Source organism: Phyllobates terribilis, unplaced genomic scaffold (assembly GCF_046119375.1).
Source record: "Phyllobates terribilis strain yellow unplaced genomic scaffold, ASM4611937v1 Scaffold_9__5_contigs__length_417890890, whole genome shotgun sequence".
Lineage (NCBI taxonomy): Eukaryota > Metazoa > Chordata > Amphibia > Anura > Dendrobatidae > Phyllobates > Phyllobates terribilis.
Genome location: NW_027362769.1, coordinates 330,710,286 through 330,735,993, shown reverse-complemented (window position 1 = coordinate 330,735,993; position 25,708 = coordinate 330,710,286). Strand labels below are relative to the sequence as shown.

General features: G+C 45.8%; 1 protein-coding gene across 3 annotated transcripts in view; it reads right to left on the bottom strand.

Moving 5' to 3' along the window:
• Positions 1–5,988: 5,988 nt before the first annotated feature.
• TECPR1 (tectonin beta-propeller repeat containing 1) overlaps positions 5,989–25,708 on the bottom strand; it is an 82,957-nt gene continuing 63,237 nt past the window's right edge. For all 3 annotated transcript variants that reach the window (XM_073647986.1, XM_073647988.1, XM_073647987.1), the window contains 7 exons: positions 25,367–25,423; positions 21,497–21,671; positions 20,594–20,729; positions 18,530–18,622; positions 16,968–17,074; positions 13,198–13,317; positions 5,989–10,611 (listed from right to left, as the gene is read on the bottom strand). In XM_073647986.1, coding sequence (XP_073504087.1) covers positions 10,447–10,611; positions 13,198–13,317; positions 16,968–17,074; positions 18,530–18,622; positions 20,594–20,729; positions 21,497–21,671; positions 25,367–25,423 — 853 coding nt within the window. In that variant the 3' untranslated portion in view covers positions 5,989–10,446. The remainder of the gene's footprint in view (positions 10,612–13,197; positions 13,318–16,967; positions 17,075–18,529; positions 18,623–20,593; positions 20,730–21,496; positions 21,672–25,366; positions 25,424–25,708) is intronic.

Genomic DNA, 25,708 nt, shown 5'->3' with positions numbered 1-25,708 from the left:
CATGTCCCGGACTCCTTGGAGCAGGATCTGCACAGAAGAATTAATTTTCAAACCAAATAAATGCAACCGCTGAAATGTCAGGAAAGTTTGGAAGATCTCGTCTTCCTTTTGCCAGAGGGGCACACAACGGATAGAGTTGCCTGCCAAGTGACAGTCTTTAAAGATATCTAGCTATGTGTCTACCTTGATAGTGAGCGTACTCGCTTCTCCTGGTATATTAAATAACTGTTTATCTTCTGGCTTAGGAGTTAGGAAAAATCTTGTTTGATCAATCTGCATTTCCTTCTTATAGCATTAGCCAGTTGGCAGCCACACGGGAGCTAATGACATCACCGGTAAAGTTAAACATTTGCTGAAGTTTTAGACTTATGAAAAAGTTGATGCGACATGGGGAGCAGTGTTAGGAGAGCTCTCGTGTGGAGATCCATCTGAGTCATGGGGAGCAGTGTTAGGAGAGCTCTCGTGTGGAGATCCATCTGCGACATGGGGAGTAGTGTTAGTAGAGCTCTCGTGTGGAGATCCATCTGCGACATGGGGAGCAGCGTTAGGAGAGCTCTTGTGTGGAGATCCATCTGCGACATGGGGAGCAGCGTTAGGAGAGCTCTCGTGTGGAGATCCATCTGCGACATGGGGAGCAGCGTTAGGAGAGCTCTCGTGTGGAGATCCATCTGCGACATGGGGAGCAGCGTTAGGAGAGCTCTCGTGTGGAGATCCAACTGCGACATGGGGAGCAGCGTTAGGAGAGCTCTCGTGTGGAGATCCATCTGCGACATGGGGAGCAGCGTTAGGAGAGCTCTCGTGTGGAGATCCATCTGCGACATGGGGAGTAGTGTTAGTAGAGCTCTCGTGTGGAGATCCAACTGCGACATGGGGAGCAGTGTTGGGAGAGCTCTCGTGTGGAGATCCAACTGCGACATGGGGAGCAGTGTTAGGAGAGCTCTCGTGTGGAGATCCAACTGCGACATGGGGAGCAGCGTTAGGAGAGCTCTCGTGTGGAGATCCATCTGCGACATGGGGAGCAGTGTTAGGAGAGCTCTCGTGTATAGATCCATCTGCGACATGGGGAGCAGCGTTAGGAGAGCTCTCGTGTGGAGATCCGTCTGCGACATGGGGAGCAGCGTTAGGAGAGCTCTCGTGTGGAGATCCGTCTGCGACATGGGGAGCAGCGTTAGGAGAGCTCTCGTGTGGAGATCCGTCTGCGACATGGGGAGCAGCGTTAGGAGAGCTCTCGTGTGGAGATCCGTCTGCGACATGGGGAGCAGCGTTAGGAGAGCTCTCGTGTGGAGATCCATGTGCGACATGGGGAGTAGTGTTAGTAGAGCTCTCGTGTGGAGATCCAACTGCGACATGGGGAGCAGTGTTGGGAGAGCTCTCGTGTGGAGATCCAACTGCGACATGGGGAGCAGTGTTAGGAGAGCTCTCGTGTGGAGATCCATCTGCGACATGGGGAGCAGCGTTAGGAGAGCTCTCGTGTGGAGATCCATCTGCGACATGGGGAGCAGTGTTAGGAGAGCTCTCGTGTGGAGATCCAACTGCGACATAGGGAGCAGCGTTAGGAGAGCTCTCGTGTGGAGATCCATCTGCGACATGGGGAGCAGCGTTAGGAGAGCTCTCGTGTGGAGATCCATCTGCGACATGGGGAGCAGCGTTAGGAGAGCTCTCGTGTATAGATCCATCTGCGACATGGGGAGCAGCGTTAGGAGAGCTCTCGTGTGGAGATCCATCTGCGACATGGGGAGCAGCGTTAGGAGAGCTCTCGTGTATAGATCCATCTGCGACATGGGGAGCAGCGTTAGGAGAGCTCTCGTGTGGAGATCCATCTGCGACATGGGGAGCAGCGTTAGGAGAGCTCTCGTGTATAGATCCATCTGCGACATGGGGAGCAGCGTTAGGAGAGCTCTCGTGTGGAGATCCATCTGCGACATGGGGAGCAGCGTTAGGAGAGCTCTCGTGTGGAGATCCATCTGCGACATGGGGAGCAGCGTTAGGAGAGCTCTCGTGTGGAGATCCATCTGCGACATGGGGAGCAGCGTTAGGAGAGCTCTCGTGTGGAGATCCATCAGGTTCTTACTGCCTGAGTGCTATCATGGCAAACAGCACCCCATATTTCAATAGATTGTGTCAGTCATTGCAGTTTATCTTCAGAGCATGCAATAGCAGACAAAGCCCATGCATAAGAATAATGCCTTTAGGCCAGGTTTGCATGGTGTTTTTTTTTTTAAGTGGATCTGCTTCAATATCCACATCAAAAACAGCATCAAATACTCCATGATGTGGATATTGAAGCAGAATCAAAATCCACACAAAAAAACTCCCATATGTGCACATGGGGTCTCTTTCAGGTGTAATCCGAATGAAAAAAAGCACCCCATAAAAAAAAAAAAACATAATACAACATTACTGTGCGCAATGCCTTCTGTCACTTCTTATAACCACTTCAGGATTTGGAAACCATGGAGCGTGTAAAACAAGCGGCATACTCTCTATTCTCAAGGAAAAGACACCAGTGCTGGAGCCACCGCAAGAATGAAGGCCAAGCCGCCTCAGGAAAACGGCCACAAAAATTTGGGGTCTAAAAAGTTGCCATGTGCACATAGTCTTAGGCAGTTTTCAACCACTATTAAAAAGAAGTGTAAGAAAGCAGCCATATTCTCATATGCACATGTGAGACATCTAAGTGCACACAGGTTCTCTTTGAGTGCTCGAAGGAAGAGGCTGCAGGGAGAATAGAACTTCATTTTCTCCCTGTAGCCGCTTCAGTAATCCTGCCAGGCAAGGTTTAAACGCTACTTACCTGCAGGTGAAAAGCGTTTTTTGGGAAGTGACAGGTTTCCTCTAAGCAAAAGTTTGCTGGGGCACGTAACGTTCCCATAGGATCCAATTCACCAGAGAGAGGCTATAAGTGTGTTCTTTGGACCTATGCCTGGCTTGTATGGCAAATACTTTTTTTGGCATGAATGTTTTTATGCACGGGCAGTCAGTCGTTTTTTTGTTTTGTTTTTATGAGACTCGCCTATACATTTCAATGGGGGCATACAAAAAAATATGGATACAGGACGAACACCATCGGTATTGCAACCATTTTTAATGAATAGATTGCAAAGATTTCATAGAAAAATTAAACATACCTTTTATGTATAATGTAAAAAATAGATATTCTACAAATGTCAAAAATGGATCATTTTGCAGACACTCAAGTGAACTCAGCCTAAATGATGCACAAAAAAAAGGGTAAATTCAGCTCTGATACATGTGCCGCAAGTCTTTCTGCAGCACCTATTTGCAGTCAGCCAGCTATTAACATCTTTAGTTGCTTGCCGATGATGTAGGGAAAAAAAAAAAGACATGGCAAAATAAAATAAAAAAATACTGAGGAATAAATCTGCATTTTTTTTAGACTTTTATAGTGAGTTTTCTGCATTTCGAAGGATGTATATAGACAAATAACCTATGGAGAAATATATCTATGAGCCAAAGTTTGAAGGATGTAGAGCAGTTCTCAGGGAAAAACACTAATCACAAAGGTTGGACTTTTCGTGTCTGGTTCTATTGGACCTCATTACCATAGGCAGTTACATGCCACTTGAACCAAGCTAGATGCTGGTATCAGTTGTGCTAATTGCAAGCTAAGTAATAAGATCTGTGTATGGACAGGACGACATGATACCCCACATCTCCGAATCCAGGTACAGTACTTATATCTATAAATGTCTATATCAAAATGGCCAGGGCATCCAGCATTGAAGATGTAAAGATTTAATAAATGGATTTTATATGCATCGCGTGTGTTTTGACTTCTTGTCTCGCTCATTGGGTCCAGTAACTGTGTTGGGCATTTCACCACCAGGGTGTAAAAGATCAAATTGCCAGATGGAAAGCAGGGGGATGTAAACGGAAAAAAAAAATCTTTGTCTTCTTCCCCATATCAAGGAAGTTAGTGGAATGGAAATATCTGACTATATGGGAATTATGGAAGCAGGGTTGTGTTATGGAGAGAAAGAGGGTAGCTCAAGAAAGAGAGCAACGAACGGAGAGAGAAAAGCAACTAGAAGCCCCCATATAAACCAGATGACAGTGAGTCGAAAACTATATCTCCAAACTCCCCCATACACAGGGTCAACTGAGCGTTCTGGTGTTCTCTATAAGAACAAAAGAATCGGTCAGTGGAAATCCAACATGCCAGATCCTTCTCTCCCTCGAATCATCTATTGGGGAGAGTAGGGAGGCCCCCATACATATTAGACTGTTGGCTGATCCCACAGATATTGGCGTGTTCGGTCAACTTTCATCTAATGTATATGGGGCTTTATGTATTTCAATGAAACAGCAATAAGGAGAGACAGGAAGCACCGTGAGGACATATCTGCTTAGCTCAAAGCACACAACACGATTCTTATGGTGCTCAAAGTTGATGAAAATGGATAATTTAAGGCCCATTAGATTAATGTTGGCCGAGCCCACCGGTATCAGACAACAGTATGGGGGCTTCTCGAATCACTCTACACAGATGAGGTTGGGGAAGAGAAGGATCCGACATGTTTGTTCTCCAGGAGATAAAACACTGCCAGAGGAGTTTGGCAGGGGCTCTCTCGATGAGAACACAGGAGCACTCCTTTGTATGGGAGTTAGGGGAGAGCGCTGTTGGCTAAACAATCATCTAGCCAACAGTTTTGGTTGGTTCCAAGCATCTTTGAGAACCACAGATCGTCTGTGGATGTGGTCTTGCGCATATCCTTTTGTCTCTTTATGTAATGCATCAGAGACCCAATCCAGGGGCCTCCCGTATGGTATCGCATAATGGATAAGTATCTGCCTGTATTTCTCGGTATTGAGGACACCATTAATTCTGACCAAATCTCTTACTCCATTTGCTCAAATGCAGCCCAAAACGTGCAAGGACCCTCCACCATTCTTCACTGTTGCCTGCAGACACTCATCATTGAACCGCTTCTCCAGCCCTTTGGCAAACACACCGTCGTCTGTTACAGCCAAATATTTCACATTTTCACTCATCAGTCCACAGCGCCTGCAACCATTTGTTAGACTCTGGTTCCTATGCATAGTTCAGTCACTTGTCCATGTTTCCAAGTCGAAGGTATGACACTGGCCGCAATTCTTCCATGAAGACCACTTCTAACCAAACTTCTCTGAACATTATATGTGTGTAGCTGGGTTCCACTGGCTACTCCCAGTTCTGTGCTGATGGCACTGCTGGACACCTTCGCATTTTGAAGGGAAGTAAGCATGATGTGTCATTTGCTGCACTACATTTTCTTCGCTGTCCGCTGCAACTATGGTTCTTGATGTTGCCCATTTCTTGCTGCTTGTTCCAAAGAAAAGCACATCTTGAAACATTCTACTTTGAAATCTGACTGGGAAAAACCTTGCTGATGCAGTATAACTACCTTGTGGCCGTGCTCAGTCTTGATATGGTCTATGACCTGTGATATAAAACCTCACTTTTGTAGTAGTTTGGCTGTTTCCTACCCAGTTTTAAGCCTCTTACGCAGCTGTTTCTGTTTTAGTTAATGACTGTGTTTCTACCTACATATGAAAATAATGATCATTATCACCTATTTGGTATAACTGGTTACTCATACATTTGACTATAATCCTACAAAATTCCTGACTTTGTACAAGTGCACCTAGAAGAATTGATGCTTTTTTGATGACAAAAGGGCGGTGACACCAAATATTGATTTGATTTCTCTTTTGTTAATTCATTTTGCATTTTGTTAATTGATTAAAATAAACTATTAACATTTCTATTTTTGAAAGCATTCTGACTTTGCAGCATTTTTTTCAACACAATACAATATATACTTTTTTTTTTGTAATTGCAGTTCAGTTTCACTCGTGTGAACAGGGCTGATCTGCAATATTGCAGTATAAGTTGTAAACCACCGGTTATACTATATCAATGACCTATAACACATGAATAAAACAAGTTCTTATTGACAAAGCCGACAGACAGAAACCACTCTATAATCATTTTAACCTCCAGTGTTTAATTAAAGGAACCGTCAGATACATTTGGAAGAACATAACACAGTCATTGATCATATTGCATACCTAACAATAACACAATGTATAGGAAGTTGTGACATGTTCAGCAGGAACGGCTAAGACGCAAATGCCATTAGGCTTCACATGGGCACGTTTGACACTTTTACTCTTTATCATACCTAACGAACAACGAGAGTGGAAGCCGAAATAGAAAATCCTTTTTTCTCACCCCAAGTAAAAAAAAAAAAATTGAAGGGAACTAAAACCTGAAAATGGGTGTTTCAGTCAAGACGACAGTCAGACACATGTATAATGATAACTTAATATAAACTTATTTATCCTATCCTGAAAGAAAATACTGTACTGCACTACAACTGCCAAACTAAACAACTGAAATAATGTCTCCATATGCAAAAAAAAAAGACAATATCAATGACAAATACTAAACTTTAAAAAAAGAAAAAGAAATGAAAGTTCAACTCCACTTATATGGTGTGCTTGCCAACAACAGAAATCCCCCGGCTGGATAGTTGGATCACACCAGCTTCATTACCCCAGTTCTCCGCCGATGCCACAGAGGCAAAGCTGCAGCAGCAGAGAGAGCAGTTTGGGCTAGTGGCCAGATGATGCCAGGGGACTGAACTGTCAATCAGGGGATTGATGTACTCCTGATTTATGGAGAGAATAATCCTTTAACTACTGTTGACCGTATGGTACCTACTGGCACATTCCGCAAAGTACAATGTGCTGCACAAAATTACTACAGGTGACCAAAGCAACTGGGACAGATTTAGCAATACTGTACTGAGCATCTCCCAACAAAGCGCCCTAGAGTTCATTAGCAAATCGGTACCGTGTATTACATGGTCACAGATACAGGATGTCCAGATAAGACGGTAAGAAGTGTAAGAAGGAAGCGTCAGATGATGGAGGAGGAAGACGGAAGTAGAGGACGCCCAGACAGACAAAAAGAAGGAAGGGTCAGAAGATGCAGGATGTAAGTAGAGGACGCCCAGATAGAGGATAAGAAGGAAGCGTCAGAAGATGCAGGAGCAAGATTTAAGCAGAGGACGCCCAGACAGATGATGAGAAGGAAGCGTCAGAAGATGCAGGAGCAAGATGTAAGCAGAGGACGCCCAGACAGACGATATGAAGGAAGAGTCAGAAGATGCAGGAGCAAGATGTAAGCAGAGGACGCCCAGACAGACGATAAGGAAGCGTCAGTAGATGCAGGAGCAAGATGTAAGCAGAGGACGCCCAGACAGACGATAAGAAGGAAGCGTCAGTAGATGCAGGAGCAAGATGTAAGTGGACCACGCCCAGACAGATGATGAGAAGGAAGCATCAGAAGATGCAGGAGCAAGATGTAAGCAGAGGACGCCCAGACAGACGATATGAAGGAAGAGTCAGAAGATGCAGGAGCAAGATGTAAGCAGAGGACGCCCAGACAGACGATATGAAGGAAGAGTCAGAAGATGCAGGAGCAAGATGTAAGCAGAGGACGCCCAGACAGACGATAAGGAAGCGTCAGTAGATGCAGGAGCAAGATGTAAGCAGAGGACGCCCAGACAGACGATAAGGAAGCGCCAGTAGATGCAGGAGCAAGATGTAAGCAGAGGACGCCCAGACAGACGATAAGAAGGAAGCGTCAGTAGATGCAGGAGCAAGATGTAAGTAGACCAAGCCCAGACAGATGATGAGAAGGAAGGGTCAGAAGATGCAGGAGCAAGATGTAAGTAGACCACGCCCAGACAGACGATAAGAAGGAAGCATCAGAAGATGCAGGAGCAAGATGTAAGCAGAGAACGCCCAGACAGACGATAAGAAGGAAGCATCAGAAGATGCAGGAGCAAGATGTAAGTAGACCACACCCAGACAGATGATGAGAAGGAAGCGTCAGAAGATGCAGGAGCAAGATGTAAGCAGAGGACGCCCAGACAGACGATAAGAAGGAAGCGTCAGAAGATGCAGGGGGGGGATGTAAATAAAAGACGCCCAGACAAAGGATAAGAAGGAAGCAGCAGAAGATGCAGGAGGATGTAAGCAAACCGAGAGCGTCTGACATGAGAATAGACTCTAAATACTATATATACACAGTACAGTAAAGTAGGAACGTTCGCTTTAAGGAGAACATTTGGGTTTGTGAACATATTTGTCCCACATACACACACATATGAATACACATCATGCTAGCAATCTTTGTGATGTCGTCTATGTATCTGCTGAAGTCTTCATGCTGGAGTATACAGCAGTGTCACTGGAGAATGGATGAACCTAAAGTGCTTCTATGATGCATAAACTCTTATTTTTTTCTGATAGAATTTCCTATTTATTAAAGTCAATGCTGATATCATTAGTTATATCTGTGCAGGTACAGTATATACCCTGGCTTCAGTGGTTTGTATAAATCCACTTGTATGGGCATTGTGCTTTTATAGAAATATATGAACTATTAACTTTTAACACCACAAATCTGGCCATTTATTCCCCAGGCCTTCTTTAACTTGGGGTCCCGTAAGAGAAGCCAGTAGGTGTTGCTGCACCCTGATCTCCTCTTCGAGGTGCTGCAACAAACATCTCATGCAAGAAGAATCCTGTGGATGTGGCCATAGGGTCTTTTAGCCGACCAGCCATATGGGTCGCTCTGTTTCCATATCCTGTGACATATGCAGATATCTTCAGTTAAAGGGTCTAACAGAGTCTGCTAAGGAAAGGGTCAGGAGAAAGCCTACTGTAATCTAATGAGATCTCACAGCCCCTCACTGACTGACCAGAGGTGCCAAATGGGCGTATCTCACACTTTATAGCTTGCCATATACATTAGATTGTGGCTGGAGGAGCTGTCAGCTAGCAGCTATCTCTCCGGACTCCCCCATACAAAGGAACACTTGAATTGACTGAGTGCTCTTGTGTTATCTATGAGAGAGACACTGCCAGAATCTTCTGGCAGCGGTTTAGCTATCCGCCAAAACTTAAATATTGGGCAATTGAATGGCAACCACCTGGTCTGGACAGATTACAGTCGGAGGCCACCATAGAGATTAGATAGCCGGCTGATTCCGCTAAAATCGTCAGAGTTGGCCAACTTTTATCTAGTGTGTATGGAGGTCTTTAGATTTACTACTTCTAAAGAGTCTGAAAGTAATGTGTCAAAACCAATTTGGGCTTCTGTAGGACAACTGGTCGTCTAAACCTCCTCCAGGGAGCAGTTCCTACTAACTTGGCTTTATTATCTTACAGGATCTATCACTTAAAGCGCATATTGACCTAAAAAAATAATAATTTACTTGTACACAGTGAATTGTTAACTTTTTTTTATGATGCCACATTGGCTGTTTTTGGTCATCCAGTCATTAACTTGCCTTCGAGCGCAGACATTGTTCTGTTCTCCCTTTATGGAAGTTGATCCTACAGCAAATGAGCGTGCATCCTAAAATGAGGCATGATCGGCCACAAACACAGATACTCCCATTGGGTTATGTTCACACGTGTCGGAATTCACACAGATCTGCGCCACTCCAGCAATAGAGCTGGATGAGGGTGACAGTGGGGGGCACGTGGCATGGCTGGGGTGCCTCCTGGATGTCTTTATAATGTATAAATAAAATGAAGTGAAAAAACAAAAAAGAAAAAAAAAGGATTTTGATCACATAACTGGCCGCCAACTTCAAAGGGATCTTTGTGCAGACCGATCCCTGTATATGGAATGTAATGCCCACCTTACAGAAGCAGCGTCACTGCCCCCGACCAATGTAAAAAGTCATTTTCTGTGCAAACCTTGTATCGTCCACATTATTAAAGACATCTAAAATATAATAAAATCTACATAAAGTTTACAAATAAATAAAGTCCTTCCCTTCATTTCCATATCTCTAGGATGCAATTTTGCAGGGAGAGGAATGAACCATGCGCTTCACAGTTATCACAAGGAAAAAAACTATTAAATAACCTGTAATTGGCTGCCTATTAATTATAATTACTCCCGTGTATGCTCTAACAACAAGGGTGTTCACCTCCTCCATCCCTCCAATGTTGGGGCTACACAATGACTTATCACGGGCGGCCATGCCTGAAGTTTTGCAATTCCGTTACTGATGTTAAAGGGGTTCTCGGTTATATTTTTTTTTGGGCGTAAAACAGCGCCACTTTTTTTTACTACAGGCTGTGTTTGGTACTACAACTAAACTATAAAGTTTCTGGCGAAAGCAGACCCCTTTCTGTAATCTCAGACAATGCCTTTAAAAATGTCACATCGCGCAGCTGGAAAGGTGACATTAAAGTTTGTGTATGGACAGAGGACATAACGGAGGTCACTGCAGCTGTAGCCTAAAAGAAAACTGCAGGTAGTAAAGCCAGAAATACCTACAAACCCCATATAGCCGAGCAGCCCGGCCGGTCTCTGGATGCTAAAGTGTGAACTATGGCGGCGGACGGTATCCTCTAACAACTGGCTGCACTTCCGCTTGGGTGCTCAGACTCCATGGACGGTGCCGGCTCTTTCTTTTTGTCTTCTGCACTGATGTTGGTGGTCTTTGTGGCACTGGTGTCAGACTGGCCACTGTGGTAGCCCGCATTACCCCTGACTGTCAGGTGCTCCCAGCCCCCCTGCAAGAAAAAAGTCACATCAATTCATCATCACAGAAACACTGAAGAATTGTTTCATAAAGAAAGGTTGTTTAATTTTGGAAAAACAAAAAGACCTAGAGTAGAAATGATCTGCAGGGGTCCCTGGTGGTCTCTGTTTACTTATCAAGTGGTGCACATCCATGTGACCACTGCTACCAATCCCTGGCCTCAGTGATGTTGTGCTGTACATGCATGTGACACTGCTGAAGACAGTGATTACCTGCAACTGTCACATGGATGTACAGCACAAGATCACTGAGGCCAGGGATTGGTAGCAGCGGTCACATGGATGTACAGCAAACTAAACAGAGACTGACGGGGACAACTGGAGCCGCACTGCTGGATTAAAAGTGCAAGTTTTTTTTTTTTTTATTTCCAGGATATCCTCTTTAATCTGTTCAAGAACAAGCAATTTATCACTGTTCATAACCAGGAATATAGTATATATACACACTGCTCAAATAAATAAATAAAGGGAACACTCAAATAACACATCCTAGATCTGAATGACTGAAATATTCTCATTGAATACTTTGTTCTGTATAAAGTTGAATGTGCTGACAACAAAATCACACAAAAATCATCAATGGAAATCTAATTTATTAACCAATGGAGGCCTGGATTTGGAGTCACCCCCAAAGTTAAAGTGCAAAAACACACTACAGGCTGATCCAACTTTGATGTAATGTCCTTAAAACAAGACATAATGAGGCTCAGTATTGTGTGTGGCCTCCACGTGCCTGTACGACCTGCCTACAATGCCTGGGCATGCTCCTGATGAGGTTGCGGATGGTCTCCTGTGGGATCTCCTCCCAGACCTGGACTAAAGCATCCACCAACTCCTGGACAGTCTGTGGTGCAACGTGAGGTTGGTGGATGGAGCGAGACATGATGTCCCAGATGTGCTCAATCGGATTCAGGTCTGGGGAACGGGCGGGCCAGTCCATAGCTTCAATGCCTCCATCTTGCAGGAACTCCTGACACACTCCAGCCACATGAGGTCTGGCATTGTCCTGCATTAGGAGGTACCCAGGGCCAACCACACCAGCATAGGGTCTCACAAGGGGTCTGAGGATCTCATCTTGGTACCTAATGGCAGTCAGGCTACCTGTGGCAAGAACATGGAGGGCTGTGCGGCCCTCCAAAGAAATGCCACCCCACACCATTACTGACCCACTGCCAAACCGGTCATGCTGAAGGATGTTGCAGGCAGCAGATCGCTCTCCACGGCGTCTCCAGACTCTGTCACGTCTGTCACATGTGCTCAGTGTGAACCTGCTTTCATCTGTGAAGAGCACAGGGTGCAGTGGCGACTTTGCCAATCCTGGTGTTCTGTGGCAAATGTCAAGCGTCCTGCACGGTATTGGGCTGTGAGCACAACCCCCATCTGTGGACGTCGGGCCCTCATACCACCCTCATGGAGTCGGTTTCTAACAGTTTGTGCAGACACATGCACATTTGTGGCCTGCTGGAGGTCATTTTGCAGGGCTCTGTCAGTGCCCCTCCTGTTCCTCCTTGCACAAAGGCGGAGGTAGCGGTCCTGCTGCTGGGTTGTTGCCCTCCTACGGCCCCCTCCACGTCTCCTGGTGTTCTGGCCTGTCTCCTGGTAGCGCCTCCAGCCTCTGGACACTAACCTGACAGACACAGCAAACCTTCTTGCCACAGCTTGCATTGATGTGCCATCCTGGATGAGCTGCACTACCTGAGCAACTTCTGTGGGTGGTAGAGTCTGTCTCATGCTACCATGAGTGTGAAAGCACAACCAACATTCAAAAGTGACCAAAACATCAGCCAGAAAGCATTGGTACTGAGATGTGGTCTGTGGTCCCCACCTGCAGAACCACTCCTTTATTGAGGGTGTCTTGATAATTGCCAATAATTTCCATCTATTGTCTACTCCATTTGCACAACAGCATGTGAAATTGATTGTCAATCAGTGTTGCTTCCTAAGTGGACAGTTTGATTTCACAGAAGTTTGATTTACTTGGAGTTATATCCTGTTGTTTAAGTGCTCCCTTCATTTTTTTGAGCAGTGTATATCAGGCGTAAGTTTTTTTTTTGCTTTTTTTCTCAGTGGAGCTAGAAACAGCGATTCCTACTGGTAGCAGCTATCTCTCTTTATTTTTTTTTCGCTTTATTTTTTTTTGTTTGTTATCTTTTTTTATTTTCTTTTATTTCACATATTGTGCCCCCCACAAAGGTATTATAGGCCTTTGGGGAGACAATTTAATATTTAAATATTTTTTTTTATTGTGGATTCCCCCTGTAACTGAGGTTGGGATATTAGCCCTAGTTAAGTCGCTGTCAGACAGCCATATTAAAAGGGACAGAGATGGAAACAGTGCACGGACTGGCCGGCGGCTCTGCCAACCCGAGCATGAGAGCGGCCAGCTAGTCCATGCACTGCGTTCCGAGTCCACAAATAGTTAATATATCATTATAAAGATCGGAGCTCTGCTTTTCTAATCTCATGAATCCCATATATAACATTAAATATAAGAGAATGGAGGTGCCCAATGAAGAAAAAGATTATAAGCCAGGTAAAAGAAATGATACCGCACTCACCCCAATGCCGTAATCCCAAGATTGTCCTTTCAGTGCCATTGGCTGAACCCCTAGGCGGTGACAGACGGTCCCACAGCTCAGACTGTGGCTGCCCTGTACTTTATCTGCAATCACCCAAATCTAAAAATGATGAAGAAGAATACAAAAAACCTAGTTCAATCAACAAGAGCAACATAGGGGCATCACATTTAAGACCCCTCAAGCAGTATTTTCAGAATAAGGCCTTTTTCACATGACCAACATTCACAATATTCGGTAAGTAATAAATCGCAATGTCCGCATAAAAGGAGGGTTTCCTGACTTAAACTTTAAAAAGAAGTCTGTGCAGCACAAACAGGTAGTCTACTGTACAGCAGAAAGAAATTTGTCAGCACAAACAGGCAGTCTACTGTACAGCACAAAAATTCATCAGTACAAACAGGCAGTCTACTGTACAGCAGAAAGAAACTCAGCATCTGTTGAGGAACATATTGAAAGAGTTGTGGCTTGGAAATCTAAAATATACAAACCTGCAGAATATACACAGAGACAAATATACATGATTTAAAGGGATGTGCATGCTGTTTTGCATTGGAGTTAGGCCTGGGTGATCGATAATCAACATATGATGACTGTGGGTCACAAAAACCAGCGTGCCATGTCCCCCGTTAGAATAGAGGGGTGGTCACTCATTTGCAATACCGCTCCATTTACAGTCTACGGGACGGACAGAGATCGCACAGAGCGGTCCTCGGTTATATCCGTCAGTTCCACAGACATTGCATGGAGGAATTGGGATGACTGCTGCGATGAGGCACCAGGTACGTGTCTACCAAGGAAGTAATTAATACCTTCATTTAGTCAGAAATCTAATTGCTGCAGGCAGCTTTCCAGAGCGTGCAAGGAAGAAACACCCGGCTGTGCACAGATTTCATGTAAGTGGCTGAAAGAACGCGGATGCAACCAGGAGAACAAGTTCTGGAGATGAGGAGCTACGCGAGACGCCTTCCAAACTTTAGATTGAGGCAAAACAGAACTTTATGTAATCACTTTGTTAGTAAAAATTGCTTTAGGTTAATCTTACAGAAGGATTCCGTGGCCACCAGACAGCGGCAGGTAAGAGGCGTCTCTTCTGATTAGTAGGCCCAACGCAACACCATGAGCTTGTCACGTTGCAAAGATTATGTTATTCGGGGCCTACAAATCAGAAAACGCGCAAGGGATTTCAGGTGTTTAAAGGTGGTCCACAGAGCTCCTGTTCAACGACCACAGACTATGGACGTGGTCCACAGGGCTCCTGTCCAGCAACCATGGACTATGGACGTGGTCCACAGGGCTCCTGTCCAGCGGCCGCAGACTATGAACGTGGTCCACAGGGCTCCAGTCCAGCAACCATGGACTATGGACGTGGTCCACAGGGCTCCTGTCCAGCGGCCGCAGACTATGAAAGTAGTCCACAGGGCTCCTGTCCAGCGGCCGCAGACTATGAACGTGGTCCACAGGGCTCCTGTCCAGCGGCCACAGACTATGAACGTGGTCCACAGGGCTCCTGTCCAGTGGTCATGGACTATTGATCTGATCTACAGGGCTCCTGTCCAGCGGCTACAGACTATCAACGTGGTCCACAGGGCTCCTGTCCAGCGGCAAAAGACTATGAACGTGGTCCACAGGGCTCCTGTCCAGCGGCCACAGACTATTAACGTGGTCCACAGGGCTCCTGCCCAGAGGCCACAGACTATGAACGTGGTCCACAGGGCTCCTGTCCAGTGGCCACAGACTATGGACGTGGTCCACAGGGCTCCTGTCCAGCGGCCACAGACTATGAACGTGGTCCACAGGGCTCCTGTCCAGCGGCCACAGACTATGAACGTGGTCCACAGGGCTCCTGTCCAGCGGCCACAGACTATGAATGTGGTCCACAGGGCTCCTGTCCAGCGGCCACAGACTATGAACGTGGTCCACAGGGCTCCTGTCCAGCGGCCGCAGACTATGAACGTGGTCCACAGGGCTCCTGTCCAGTGGCCGCAGACTATGAACGTGGTCCACAGGGCTCCTGTCCAGTGGCCGCAGACTATGAACGTGGTCCACAGGGCTCCTGTCCAGTGGTCATGGACTATTGATGTGATCTACAGGTCTCCTGTCCAGCGGCTACAGACTATGGACGTGGTCCACAGGGCTCCTGTCCAGCAACCATGGACTATGAACGTGGTCCACAGGGCTCCTGTCCAGTGGCCACAGACTATGAACGTGGTCCACAGACTATGAACGTGGTCCACAGGGCTCCTGTCCAGTGGCCACAGACTATGAACGTGGTCCACAGGGCTCCTGTCCAGCGGCCACAGACTATGAACGTGGTCCACAGGGCTCCTGTCCAGCGGCCACAGACTATGAACGTGGTCCACAGGGCTCCTGTCCAGCGGCCGCAGACTATGAACGTGGTCCACAGGGCTCCTGTCCAGTGGCCGCAGACTATGAACGTGGTCCACAGGGCTCCTGTCCAGTGGCCGCAGACTATGAACGTGGTCCACAGGGCTCCTGTCCAGTGGCCGCAGACTATGAACGTGGTCCACAGGGCTCCTGTCCAGTGGCCGCAGACTATGAACGTGGTCCACAGGGCTCCTGTCCAGCAGCCGCAGACTATGAACGTGGTCCACAGGGCTCCTGTCCAGCGGCCACAGACTATGGACGTGGTCCACAGGGCTCCTGTCCAGCGGCCACAGACTATGGACGTGGTCCACAGGGGTCCTGTCCATCAGCTACAGACTATGGACGTGGTCCACAGGGCTCCTGTCCAGCAGCCACAGACTATGGACGTGGTCCACAAGGCTCCTGTCCAGGGGCCACAGACGTGGCTGCTGGATCAGGATCCTTGAGTGAAATATTGTCCACCTCTCCAGCACAAAAAAACGAGTGCAATGAGTGATACTGACGGTGGTACCAGCCAGGCTCATGTGCTCCTGAGGGAACCTATGTGTATACCTTGAGGCAATGCCAAATGATGAGGGACAGAATTTGGGGTATGGACATAGTAAGCTGGCAGATTATGCTTCACATACAAATAGAAATTAGTAGGGAAAACTTTTTTTTTTTACTATTTTAGCACATTTTCCCCCTATTTGACCTCTCACAGCTAAAATCCAGGCTAAGCTTGTGCTTCATAGTTATAAAACCGAGCTGACGTTTTATTAGGATAATCAGGAACAAGCCCAAACCCCGCGCCTGATAAGTGAGCCCTGTGTGTTGTGGTTTTAGTGTATCTCTATAATTAAATCATTACTAGACATCATTGCAACCGATATGTAAATCATCAACGGGCTCCGTGCCAAGTCTGCTGCGGGCGTCCGTCCTGCGGCTTCTGTACCTGATCGACCTTACATCTTTAATAACGAATAAAGGCTTTATAAAAAATAACCAGAAGACTTGTACTCGGGCTTCCTGCTATGGGGTACTTCCCATTTTATGAGGGCTGGCATAGTGCTAGCTTGATGATCGGTTTAAGACTGATCTCTGGGACCCCCCAACACGAAATTTTCTTGAGAATTAAGGGGCAAATTTTGGACTGTGCCCCCTACGCTGGTTTTTATGCACATTGGATCTGCAGGTCCACAGACTCTGTAAAGCAGGAAAACAGTAGAAACTGCATGATTCCCTCATTCTCAGGGCCCAAAGGGTAGACTGCCACCGATCACAGCCACAGACTTTGCTCCAAAATGGAAATACCCCTTTAGGCAGGGATGATATTAGTTATTAAATGACGTCATATTATTACAGTACAGGTAGATGATACCTACTTGATCAAGCGGACCTGCAGACACTTTGCGGATGTTGTTCGACACGTACTCCCAGGTAGACCCCTGAGGGTAACTTGGAGTGGTACCATGCCGAAACCATAAATTACCTAATAAAAAATTAAAAATCCAAAAATTATAGCTGTGATGTTCTAAAATCTAAAATAGTTGCATAATGCATTTTGACTGGATATAAAAGAAATCATGATCTAAATTGTGAAGAAACCTAAAACCTGTGTAAAGGAATCAATAGCATGGCCTAAAATCTGCAGATGCTCTGCAGCATGTGGGTAGGGTTTATAAAACACCGCTGACTTGCATTGTACGTGTGAACGTGGCCTATACGAAGGGGCTACTCCTATTTCAGCTTCTTGGACGCTGGGGACTATTGTGTGGAAGAAAGAATGATATTTTGCTTTCCTGTGAAGATTTGAGATAATGTCATCAAGGTTTTCCTATTCTAAAAATTAGACTATGCGAACACTGAAGACCCCTATGCTCATTAGGCCAACGTTGGCTAATCCCGTCAATATCGGCGGGACCGAACAGTCGGCCGACAGCCATCTAATGGGTTGGGGTCCTGAAGACCAATATGAAGAATAAAAGGTAAACTGGTCTCCGTCCAATCACAAAAATAAGAAAGTGGGATCAGGTAACTCCATTCTCAGGATCAGTGTGTCAGACCCCCAATAATTTTGAAATATGACTTCTCTTTTTAATATAATATCTCCCCATACAGTCCGAATCTATGCCCCAAAACCCGGACCAGCAATGGCCACTTCGTTAGTGCTTGTGGTCAATTATTAGCAGATGTACAATATACAGCAGTGATCTGCTGCTACTTGTGTTTCTCCAGATGTTGTGCAGCTCTGGGTCCCAGTACGTCATGTCAGTCTGCAGCTTTCAGAATATGCTGAGACTTTTGGTCTGTATGGGGCATACTACTAAGCTACAGGGCAAATAAATACCACTTAAGAGCCAGATGACGTCCAGCTGTTCACTTCTCAATATATTTTGCAGGATATTTCTATTTTAAGTCCCGGCCCTATCAGCGGTTACACAAAGTTGTATTTACAGCCAGAAATGGAACTTTACCAGCAGATGAAATTACATATAACGGGACCAAGGATAGGTTAAATATTCAGACAAATTGTTTGAAAGCACAAGTCCCCCCAACATGTTTCACCGCAGGTGCGGCGTCATCAGGGGTTGGGACAGTAGTAGTTACTGTCCAAAACCCCTGATGACACCGCACCTGCAGCGAAACATATAAAAACAATTTGACCCAGCCTGCCATTAGAGCTGACACCTCAAGGAGTCACCAAATGCTAATTATGGCTATATCTTAATCACAATGATAATTATTTATGCAATCTAGGAACAAAATGGACAATTTCTAATTCACCCCGCTATTTTAAATTAAATTGAATAAAAGCTACGTTTTAGGGCTGGTTAGTTAGGGTTTATTTGGGGTATCCCTAATTTACCACCAGTTCCTAGTAAACTAAAGCATTTCCATATTGAACCATGCAAGTCCGGGCACAAGATCGGCACGGCACGCTTACCATTTTCATCTACGGCAAACACAGACGTCTGTCCAACAGAGACTTGTTGTAGCTTCTGCTTTGGTGGAGAGGGAATGTGATACCAGCAATCCCCTAAAATGCACAATTAAGAAAAGAACATGTGACCATGCGTGAAAAATGAGGATTAGCTTAATAAAGTGGATATCCCATAAACAACATATTTCAGCTGTCCACAGAATTGGTGATCAATGTCTGATTGCCGGGGGTCAGACCACCCCGCTCTACTGGCAGCAGGACGTGACTGGGCCCCTTTCTCAAGTGCCAGTAGTGGACCCATAACATATCTTATGGACAACCCCTTTAAGGCTTTGGTCTCATCTTTGTTGGTCAATTTTCTTGCTTAGCAATAGAAGGCAATTGACAGCAATGCTGGATCCATCACATGGTGGATAACAGAGCAGACGGATCTCACTAATTATAACAGGGTCCGTCAAGGTTGCCGTCATGATTCATGTAGTTTAACTAGAAAAAAATATATATTAAAACATGCAGCGCCATTTTTTTTTTAAAATATGAAGGGATAAAGACCCCAATAAAGAGGTGAACGCAACCTTAAGCCCCCCTATACACCTCAGATGGCTGCTGGCCAAACTATGATTGGGCCGAATGTTTGGCGCTGGCCGCTACCTTGGCCGGCCCTCCAATACAGAGGAGCGGTTGGCCGCTACCTTGGCCGGCCCTCCCATACAGAGGCGCACTTGGCCGCTACCTTGGCCGGTCCTCCCATACAGAGGCGCGCTTTGCCGCTACCTTGGCCGGCCCTCCCATACAGAGGCGCGTTTGGCCGCTACCTTGGCCGGCCCTCCCATACAGAGGCGAGCTTGGCCGCTCCTCCCATACACAGGCGCGCTTGGCCGCTACCTTGGCCGGCCCTCCCATAGAGGCACGCTTCGCCGCTACCTTGGACGGCCCTCCCATACAGAGGCGCGTTTGGCCGCTACCTTGGCCGGCCCTCCCATACAGAGGCGCGCTTGGCTGCTACCTTGGCCGGCCCTCCCATACAGAGGCGCGCTTGGCCGCTACCTTGGCCGGTCCTCCCATACAGAGGCACGCTTGGCCGCAACCTTGGCCGGCCCTCCCATACAGAGGCGCGCTTGGCCGCTACCATGGCCAGCCCTCCCATACAGAGGCGCGCTTGGCCGCCCCTCCCATACAGAGGCGCGCTTGGCCGCTACCTTGGCCGGTCCTCCCATACAGAGGCGCGCTTGGCCGCTACCTTGGTCAGCCCTCCCATACAGAGGCACGCTTGGCCGCCCCTCCCATACAGAGGCGCACTTGGCCGCTACCTTGGGCGGTCCTCCCATACAGAGGCGCGCTTGGCCGCTACCTTGGTCAGCCCTCCCATACAGAGGCACGCTTGCTCTTCCGAGTGCTCCTGTGTTCTCTAAGTGAGGGCAGCTGCTTATTTCTGGGAGAAAAAAAGGATCAGCAGTCCAAAATGGGACATGCTGGATCCTTATCTCCCCCAACAATCATCCGTTAGGGGTTCTATACATTATACAGTCGATAACGGCAGGTTCGTCAGTCTAATATGTATGGGGGGCTTTAGTCACGCAGCAGGATGTAGCAATGGCGGCCACATCTTGGGGCCACTTTTGCAGCAATGGAAAAGTAAATCCATATTGTGTTTACAGGAGTGGCCTCCTCCAGATCTCAATATTCGTCTCGAGGTATTTATGAATCGAGATTATCAGTTTCACAGTGCTGGTAGAATATCCTAGCTTTATTATTTGCCATTGTCATATATACATATTTACCTTCCTATTAAGGCTGCTGGAAGGTCACCTCGGATATAAGGCTGCTATTTACCCAGTGCTTCACAGCGGGCCGGACCTGTCACGTGCCGGGCCAAGCCATCCACAACATGAGGCAGGTAAGAATGATCCGCTGTACGGAAGGTTTAGACTATTCTCTATGGCCGTGATACAACAACCACAAGCCGTAACAGGGGTGGTCATTCATTACTAAAGTCCACAATGGCAAATCTTCCCAACTAAGGGGCTATGAGAGCAAAACTGGCACTGGGAGGAGAAGATAACATACCGGCCGGTTGGCTGGAGGATACGGACCCCCGATAGAAGGCAGATCCGTCACGCGCTATAGCCCACACCTGCAGGCATCCTCCTACTGACAGAGAAATGAACGGCTGATCTGTGCCAATATGGAGCCATGAAGAACCCTATAAAGCAAAAGGTGGAGTCAGATCATTTCCGCTTTATCTGCCCTTCCTGTGAGCCCCCTCATAAAAAATGACTGTTGTCCAAACAAGAGGTAGACTGGCAGCTATCTAAAGTGTGACCACCTTCACCAGTGGTGGGACCATACGTAGAGACGTTGTCCATATAGTCAGATTTCCGGAGGCTCAGTATTTCTCCTATGACCACTTTTTAGGTGACTGATCATTCAAGGTCCGAGTACAGATGGTGATCTCCGAACCAGTCATGGACCTCCTGATCCAAAGTCTGTGACTATGAGATGGTTGAGTTTGGGTCTGAAAATCCCATGTCTGGTTGTGAATGTAGGATGTGTGAAACCAGCTGTATGCACATGGACTATTATAATTTACATATACAGTAGATATAAAAAGTCTACACTCCCCTGATAAAATGCCAGCTTTTTGCCATGTAATGTTCTATACATGTGCACTACACGTACCTGTGTGACTGGTGCCCTGTATAAGCTTCATCCTTGTGCATTTATAACACTAATCAGACACCCCCCCATGAACTGGTTGCTGTGTTTTGCACAGCATCCATCTTTATCATGGGGGCTACTGCAACCTGCAATGCACTAGTGTTGTGACCTGGTATTGGCTTTTTTTCTGTAATGTTTTGTTAATTTCATGTCATTTTTGGTGAATTGCTTATAAATTAATTATGTTTAAAATTACTTCAATGTAAAGAACATGAATAGTAAAGATATCATGGATTTATCCTGCATTCTTACAGAAGGAGTCTGTTTCGTGACTCCGAGCCGGCAAAGGACGTCACCCTTATTGCTGATGGCCCACAGAGCTATGTGATCATCACCCCTGGTTACTCTTCCTGGACAAATGGAGACATCTCTCAGCAAAATGGGGGGGACCCCCAGCCACGGTCCACTTGTCATGATTTTGCATTTTCTATGAAGAAGACATTTATCAATGAAACGACCAAAATAAGGCCATACACACGGTAAGAACATCAGCCGAACCTGCTGGCAGAATGGGCCAACCATCTGATGAGTATCGGAATGGTCATACTTTCTCTCTAGAGTCAAGGGAAAGAAAGATTGGGCATACTGCACTTGATCATGCCCAATCCTTTGCTCTCAAGAGAGAGAATCCGCCGACCGATGTATCTGACATACCCTCCCTGTTGGGAACATATGCACGCTCAGCAGAGAAAAACGTGCATATACCTAGAGAGGTCAGGAGGATTAGCTGTTGGATCAAGAAGCATACAGCTGACAGCTATTTAGGTTGTATGGCCACCTCAATAACTTCTGACACAGCAATTGGCACATGATACCACGGTTTTCACACTAAAATCATACTAATCAATAAATATAGAAAGTGTTTACAAAGCCAGACTTTAGTACATAAAAATATAGACAGTGTTTACAATGCCAGACTTTAGTATATAAAAATATAGAAACACAGTGTTTACAATGCCAGACTTTAGTAATCAGAAAGTGAATGGTTAGCACTGTTGCTTTGCAGTGTTGGGGTCCTGGGTACAAATCCCACCAAGGACAACATGTGCAAGGAGTTTGTATGTTCTCCCCATGTTTGTGTGGGTTTCCTCCCACTCTCCAAAGACATACTGATAGGCAATCTAGATTGTGAGCCCCGATGGGGACTGTGAGGATAATGTCTGTAAAGTGCTGTGAAATATGATGGCGCTACGAGTAAAAAAATAATAAATATTAGGATGTTTGCATTATAATAACTTACAGACCTACTGCGTGATAGATCGACTGCGTGATAGAGGCAAGTTCATAATCTCAACCATATAGCAATTACAATACCTTAGTTGGGTATGTTTGCATAAGTTTTTAACACTAAACCTACAAATGAATGATAAAAGTAAACAGGAGATAATCTTGCTCACAGTATTTGCCAGTCTACAAAATATTCTGCAATTTACTACTGTTCCTTTTTTTATCTATCTCTTCCATTTTCAGCTGCTAAATGGCCGAGGAGGATAGATTGATGCAAGAAGCTTAATAATTAGTGTTGAGCGAGTATGGTCTGTTAACCCTTTCGCCGAGTATGCTCGGGCGAGCACCGAGTAGTTACAGCTGCTCGGTGTTATGTTTAAATCGCTCCCGTGTGCATGATTTGCAACTGTTTGACAGCTTTATTACATGTGAGGAATGCAAAAGAAACAATCATTCCTTACATGTAATAAAGCTGTCAAACAGTCGCAAATCATGCACTCGGGAGTGATTCAAACATAACACCGAGCAGCTGTAACTACTCGGTGCTCGCCCGAGCATGCTCGGCAAAAGGATTAACAGAACATACTCGCTCAACACTATTAATAATCTTAATCCCAGCTCACTTGCAATCATACATAGCAGAGCATGTATTAGACTATTGAAAAAGGGTGAAATGTAAGAGGTATTTTATAGGCTGAATTCGTTGGCTTTATGTCTACCTTCAACCTTAAAAACTATGAAACTATATAGACAGGAATTCTATGTCTTACAAAAAGAAAGCACAGCAGCACTCTGTAAGGGCCAATATATATGCAAACACTGAGAACATAAGATCTAAACTGCATTATTGCTAAATGTAGCAATGTACTTACAAAAAATGAAAGTTCTTGGCCAATTTATGCAGTAATTTATGTATGCCCAGCAACCACGGCAAGGTAACCTCCGCATGATGGGTAACTATCCTCCTCAACATGCCTATCTTGGACTATACGCCTACAATTTTAAGTGGGCAGGTAGAAAGCAACACTAATTAAAAACACCCTTGGGCTGATGGGTGGTGTGCAGAGTCAGAAAAGGAGGCAGTCAAAACCTCCATGGTAAACTGCAAGAAAACAAAAAACCTGACTAGCATCTCCATACAGTGCCCAAGAGAGGCATGTTTAGGAGGATAGTTACCCATCATGCGGATGTCACCTTGCCGTGGTTCATGGGCATACATGAGCTAAGAACCTTCGTTTTTTGTAAGTACATAAAATTTAGCAAAAATGCAGTTTAGATCTTATGTTCTCAGTGTTTGCATATATCTTGGCCCTTACATAGTGCTGCTGTGCTTTCTTTTTGTATATTATGCAGTCATTGCGGCGTGCACCTGTTCACACTGTATGGAGGTGCTGGTCAGGTTTTTTGTTTTCTTGCAGGAATTCTATGTCTGTCTTCCTGTGAACTACGCAGTTCTGACACTTCCTATCAAGCTCCACCTTCCTTGCTCCTTTGTTTGTCTTCCCATGCATAAGATGCAACAGGAGAGGCTACTACTACCCAATCTAAAGGAGCAAAAGAGCTACCATATGTACATAGCCAAGTTTCTCCAATGGTTGGCTGCAGATAAACTCTGCCTCCTGCTTTTGAAAGTTGACAGGGAGAAACCAATTACAAGAAGGAGGCAGGCGAGACAGACTGAAGCTGTAACCTATAGGATACAACAGACATAATACACAGTTATCAGGAAAAGGCAATCATGGGAGAATTTAAAAAAAAAAAAAAACATAAAAAAAAAATGATTATCCTAGGCTTTACTTCCCTGCCATTTGTTTGATACAAGAAGGAGGCAGTGGAGACATACTGAAGCTGCAGCTCAGACCCTGTAGATACAGGGGATAGCACTTCCAGATTAAGGCTGCGTGCCGACGATGCGTTTCTTAAGCGTTTCTGCAGCGGCAATTCCGCTGCGGAAACGCTTGGTAGAAGGTCTGCTATGATAATCTGCATGTGCTGTGCACATGCTGCGGAAATTTCCGCTGTGGATTATCATTGCGGAAATATCCGCAGCACTACCATTTATTGCTACTCGCGGTGGTAAAAGGACCTTCCATGATGTAATTTAGTCATGTGACAGGTCACGCGACCGCTGACGTCGGCGGTCACGTGATCTGTCACATGATTAAATGACGTCAAAGAAGGTCCTTTTACACCACCGCGATCCACCGAAGACACCGGACGTACTGGAGAAGGAGACCGGGGGCCATCGGAAGGTGAGTATAATGGGTTTTTTTTTCAACATTTTTATTCTTTTTTTTAGTATTGATGCTGCATTTGCAACATTGTAACTTGGCACACAACATAAATCCATGCCGGTTGCATGGATTTATATAGTGTGACCAAGTTGTCAAGCACTTTTCCAATTGATGTTAAAATCGCTTGGTAAAGCGCTTGACAACCCGCATGCGAAATTGCATGTAAAAACGCTTCACAAATGCTTCTACCTGGCGGGAAAAACACATGTAAAACCCGCATGCGTTTTTCCTGCCAGGGAGAAGAGGAAAAAATCTGCAGCATTTCTGCATCGTGGGCACATAGCCTAACACTTGCAGCCCATGGATAGGAATCAGCATAAATACAGTATGATGAGACACTTGGCTCTCTGGAAAGCCAGCCATATAATAGGATATGTAGGCTGCACTAAGGGAACTATATAAGAGGGGAGGAAAGAGCCAAGTTTTCAGATGGCTCATATGTAGCACCTCAAACAAAACTGGTGTAGCCTATACTGCCCGGTATGGGAAACAAAATGTCGGAGCGCTACACCCCATATTAGCAGCGTGCTTCCGTTCCTGTGCTAGGAACAGATAAGCTGTATATACAGATACGTTCTTAGAAGTCTCTGGCTATATTTACCTTGCCCACCGTCTTCGTCTCACAAAATCCTTGATGGTCTTGTAACCATGATAAGACCTGTAAAGAGATGTATAGTAGTTACACGAGGACCTCTACCACACACGCTGCCTGCTATAGTGCACTCTATATGGCGACATCTTTCCTTTAATATTTTCAACTTTAGCAAACGCTCCGTTCTCTAACAGGACAATCAGTTCCATTAGGTCACGGCCTCCATTGTTTTACCATCCTCTCCTTCATTACCAAGCAGATGCATCTTTGTGGTGTTGCTATATTCAGACAATTATTTCTAAAGTAAACCAAAGATTTACTGCCTGTCAAAACATTTTTTTAGACTGCGCC